Source organism: Notolepis coatsorum (assembly GCF_963971535.1).
Source record: "Notolepis coatsorum genome assembly, contig: SCAFFOLD_4282, whole genome shotgun sequence".
NCBI lineage: Eukaryota > Metazoa > Chordata > Actinopteri > Aulopiformes > Paralepididae > Notolepis > Notolepis coatsorum.
The window spans coordinates 2,264-7,500 of NW_028172509.1; the positions used below are offsets into that span (position 1 = coordinate 2,264).

Genomic DNA, 5,237 nt, shown 5'->3' on the forward strand with positions numbered 1-5,237 from the left:
CTTACCACTCACTTCATTCACTTTAGACACTTTAACACACTTTATATTGATCTATTATTAAAGAGATTTGCACTACATTCATATCTCATTTGCACCTTACCCTAAGTTTTGTACCTCACTGTTACTCATTTTACTCTGTATTGTTTTACTTACTTTCTCTTTACTGTAAGTAGCACACTCTCAGGGGCTCATACACAAACAAGCATTCGATCATAAAGTATTCTGTATTTTGTTGTGACAAATAATAAACAAACTTGAACTTGAAAAAAACATGTAAAATCCAGTGTTCCTGTCAAATCTATTGTTCCTGTAAAATCTATTGTTCATGTCAAATCTATTGTTCCTGTCAAATCTATTGTTATGGGCGCAGACGGAAGGCAGATGGTAGGTGGGTCAGCTGTGACTTTCTATCTCATTTCACCCTTTCACTGCCACACGACAGCCGGTTAACCCTTTCACTGTGACAACACAGAAGGTTAGTGCTTTACTATCACACAACCGACGGCGATGCTCCATCATTAGCGGAGCGGAGCTAATGATGCTAATGATGGAGCATCGCCGTCGGTTGTGTGATAGTAAAGGGTTAACCTTCTGTCGTGTGGCAGTGAAAGGGTTATTAATAATCTGAACAGAACTAAGTGCTTATGCAGCAGAGTCCTGCCTGAGGCCTAGTAAGCCCATTAGCTCCCTTGGCTAATGGGGGTCCGCCCCCTGGCTGACCGGAGATGCCCCACAGATTAGTGGCTTCCCCGTGGGGGAGATCCTCCCAGGTCCCAATCCAGGTCAGGTGTGTAAACAATAGGTTCTGTGTTGACTGGGACGGGTTCCCCCACAAGGACAGGTCAAAGGGAGGTGAGTGTGAAATAGTCCTGTCTGAAGCCTAGTAAGACTAATATCTCCCTGGTCTGAAGCCTAGTAAGACTAATATCTCCCTTGGTCTGAAGCCTAGTAAGACTAATATCTCCCTTCTCCTGAAGCCTAGTAAGACTAATATCTCCCTTGGTCTGAAGCCTAGTAAGACTAATATCTCTTTTGGCTTGAAGCCTAGTTAGACTAATATCTCCCTTCTCCTGAAGCCTAGTAAGACTAATATCTCCCTTCTCCTGAAGCCTAGTAAGACTAATATATCCATTGGCCTAAAGCCTAGTAAGACTAATATATCCATTGGCCTAAAGCCTAGTAAGACTAATATCTCCCTGGTCTGAAGCCTAGTAAGACTAATATCTCCCTTGGCTTAAAGCCTAGTAAGACTAATATCTCACTTGGCTTGAAGCCTAGAAAGTCTAATATCTCCCTTGGCCAGGGGAGCCTTATATGTTTGGGATCCCATTCAAGATACCCTGGGTTCAAGGGATGTACCGATACACACATTAAAAAATAAAAAATAAATTGTCCCTGTCAACAAAATTATTTTGAGGTATATGAGTTTGGTTTGGCTCATAAGAATACACATTTTATTTCACATGTGTAAAATATGAATATGAGCCTTAAAACACAGTGGTGGAAGAGGTACACAGTTCCTTTCCGTAGAAATACTCAGATAAATTGGTACTCTGGTAAAAGTAAAAGTCCCCCATTAAGATTCGACTCAAGTACAGCTTAGTCCATACCATCAGTTAGTAATACCATATTATACCCTCAGTTAAACATTATATCAGTTAGTAATACCATATTATACCCTCAGTTAAACATTATGCTAATAGCAGTAGGATACCATACCACCAGTTAAACATTATGCTAATAGCAGTAGCCATACCACCAGTTAAACATTATGCTAATAGCAGTAGCCATACCCTCAGTTAAACATTATGCTAATAGCAGTAGCCATACTACCAGTTAAACATTATGCTAATAGCAGTAGCCATACCCTCAGTTAAACATTATGCTAATAGCAGTAGCCATACTACCAGTTAAACATATGCTAAAAGCAGCGAGTAGAACTAGAACCAAGAGAGACCACATCAGTCCAGTATTAGCTAACCTACACTGGCTTCCGGTAACATTTAGAATCGATTTCAAGGTCCTCCTCCTTATATACAAAGCACTAAATGGAACAGGACCAAGCTGCATTGCAAATTCTCTAGTCAACTATGTGCCTCCTAGAACATTGCGATCATCTACTGAAGGTTCCAAACCACACCCTAAAGAGAATCAGGGATGCAGCCTTTGCAAACTATGCACCAAAGTTATGGAACAGTGTGTTCCATAACTTTGGTGCATAGTTTGGACACCAGGGACATTAGGGAAGCTATATCTCTTAATATTTTCAAAGATAAGCTAAAACACCTCTTCACCATAGCCTTCTAATACACTCCGCTGTTGATTGTACTGTAGCACCATTTTACTCTGTCCATTCCATGTTACATTTACATATTTTTACTGTCTATTCTATTCTTCTCACTGCACTATTTTACTCTGTCTATTACTTTTTTATTACAGGTTAAAAACTGTCAGGTATTAAACTGTGTGGGTATCAAACAAGAAAGACTGTCAGGCTTTAAAACTGTGTAGGACCCCGGCCTAGAACTGCACCCTGAGAAAGGGCACTGCGCCCTGAGAGGGAGGTTTGCCCTGGGTGGGAGGTTTGCCCTGGGTGGGAGGTTCGAAGGGTCAAAGTGGGAGGACAGACAGACTGGGGGAAGTTTTAAACTGTGGATACCAAACAGAGAAGGTAAAGACGACTTTGAACTGTTGAACAGTAATCCAGAACTATTGTATTGCACTGTAAAACAATTTAATTTTATATATCTGCACTTTATGTGCTCATTTCATGTCTATTCTATTCTACTACTTATTGCACTGCAATATTGCACTATTCTACTCTGTCTATTCTACCTTACTCTTTTTATTATTGTCTATTTTAAAAACTGAATGAAACCATAAACAAGGTGGCCTGTTGGGATGTTTGATCCTAATGTGAAAAACTGTGATTTTATATGTTTGCACTTTATGTGCTCATTTTATGCCTGTCTTTTTCTGTTGTGAAGCAGAAGTAGTTACAGAGTGGTTACACTACTGTAATACTGGTGTTAATTAATCCATCTGTGCTGCAACACCAACAAGCAAACCATCTGCTCTCATCCCCCTGGAATCACTGTTAGGGGTTCCATCACATTCACTGTTCATTAGGGCTGACCCTGATTAGTCCAGTAGTCGACTAATCGATCGAAAGTAGCCGTAGTCGACTGCCAACCTCTTAGTCGAATGCAAACAATTTTTTTTATAAAAAGAAAGTATACTTTTCTTTTATCATTCTTTCCAAAAGCAAAGAGGCCTAGAAGCGTGGCTAACGCTAATGGCACGCATACCAGAGGCCAACTGCCTTAGAAAACGGGGACAGAGGCACTGAAAGAGGATTTCACCCATCTAATGAACACACTAGACTAGACAAATATCAAGATGTATCCATCAGTGGACCAAATGCATGCTTTTGCAAGAAGCCTTCAGTCGACTCCTTCAGACATTAAGCACCGCCCACAGCCCAAATGGAATGATAAAGTGTCGGACCCCAGGAAGAGTAGCTTTTGTCAAGTACAAAAGCTAATGGGGATCCTAAATAAACATCAACCTCATATCAATGAGGTTTTTTTCAAATTAAATGTAAATATTGACAGTCCTAATTACTTGTGTTCCTGTGATGACATTGTCCACTCCCTCCTTTTGGGCTGATCCTAGATAAGTCCTAATGCCTGTGTTCCTGTGATGACATTGTCCACTCCCTCCTTTTGGGCTGATCCTAGATAAGTCCTAATGCCTGTGTTCCTGTGATGACATTGTCCACTCCCTCCTTCTGGGCTGATCCTAGATAAGTCCTTGCTCATGAAGGCCTGGGGCTGAGCTGAGAGCATGTACTGTACTGCCCCCTGCTGGCTACTAGTTAGTCAAACACACACACACACACACACACACACACACACACACACACACACACACACACACACACACACACACACACACACACACACACACACACACACACACACACACACACACACACACACACACACACACACACACAATCAATCAATCACACACACACACACACACACACACACACACACACACACACGCACACACACACACACACACACACACACACACACACACACACACACACACACACACACACACCTACACACACGAACACAATCAATCAATCAAACACACACACACACACACACCTACACACACACCTACACACACACCTACACACACACACACAAACACACACACACATGAACACACACACACATGAACACACACACACATGAACACACACACACACACACGAACACACACACACACACACGCACCTCTCCACCAGGTACTGGCGCAGCCCCCGCAGCAGGCCCCGCGCCACGGTCTTGACCCTGGGCGTGAGGATGGCCTGGGACACGTGGAAGGAACCCTGGCTGGCCCTCTCCTTCAGGGTGGTCTCCAAGAACTACAGAAACACAGGAAGTCAAGTCTCCAAGAACTACAGAAACACAGGAAGTCAAGTCTCCAAGAACTACAGAAACACAGGAAGTCAAGTCTCCAAGAACTACAGAAACACAGGAAGTCAAGTCTCCAAGAACTACAGAGACACAGGAAGTCAAGTCTCCAAGAACTACAGAAACACAGGAAGTCAAGTCTCCAAGAACTACAGAAACACAGGAAGTCAAGTCTCCAAGAACTACAGAAACACAGGAAGTCAAGTCTCCAAGAACTACAGAAACACAGGAAGTCAAGTCTCCAGGAACTACAGAAACACAGGAAGTCAAGTCTCCAAGAACTACAGAAACACAGGAAGTCAAGTCTCCAAGAACTACAGAAACACAGGAAGTCAAGTCTCCAAGAACTACAGAAACACAGGAAGTCAAGTCTCCAAGAACTACAGAAACACAGGAAGTCAAGTCTCCAAGAACTACAGAAACACAGGAAGTCAAGTCTCCAAGAACTACAGAAACACAGGAAGTCAAGTCTCCAAGAACTACAGAAACACAGGAAGTCAAGTCTCCAAGAACTACAGAAACACAGGAAGTCAAGTCTCCAAGAACTACAGAAACACAGGAAGTCAAGTCTCCAAGAACTACAGAAACACAGGAAGTCAAGTCTCCAGGAACTACAGAAACACAGGAAGTCAAGTCTCCAAGAACTACAGAAACACAGGAAGTCAAGTCTCCAAGAACTACAGAAACACAGGAAGTCAAGTCTCCAAGAACTACAGAAACACAGGACGTCAAGTCTCCAGGAAC

At 42.5% G+C, this 5,237-nt stretch overlaps 1 protein-coding gene across 1 annotated transcript in view; it reads right to left on the reverse strand.

The window, feature by feature from the left end:
* Positions 1–4,313: 4,313 nt before the first annotated feature.
* The window catches only part of plcxd2 (phosphatidylinositol-specific phospholipase C, X domain containing 2), a gene marked incomplete at both ends in the record, with an annotated part of 7,370 nt that continues 6,446 nt past the window's right edge, over positions 4,314–5,237 (reverse strand). The window contains one exon of the mRNA XM_084338719.1: positions 4,314–4,444. Coding sequence (XP_084194845.1) covers positions 4,314–4,444 — 131 coding nt within the window. The remainder of the gene's footprint in view (positions 4,445–5,237) is intronic.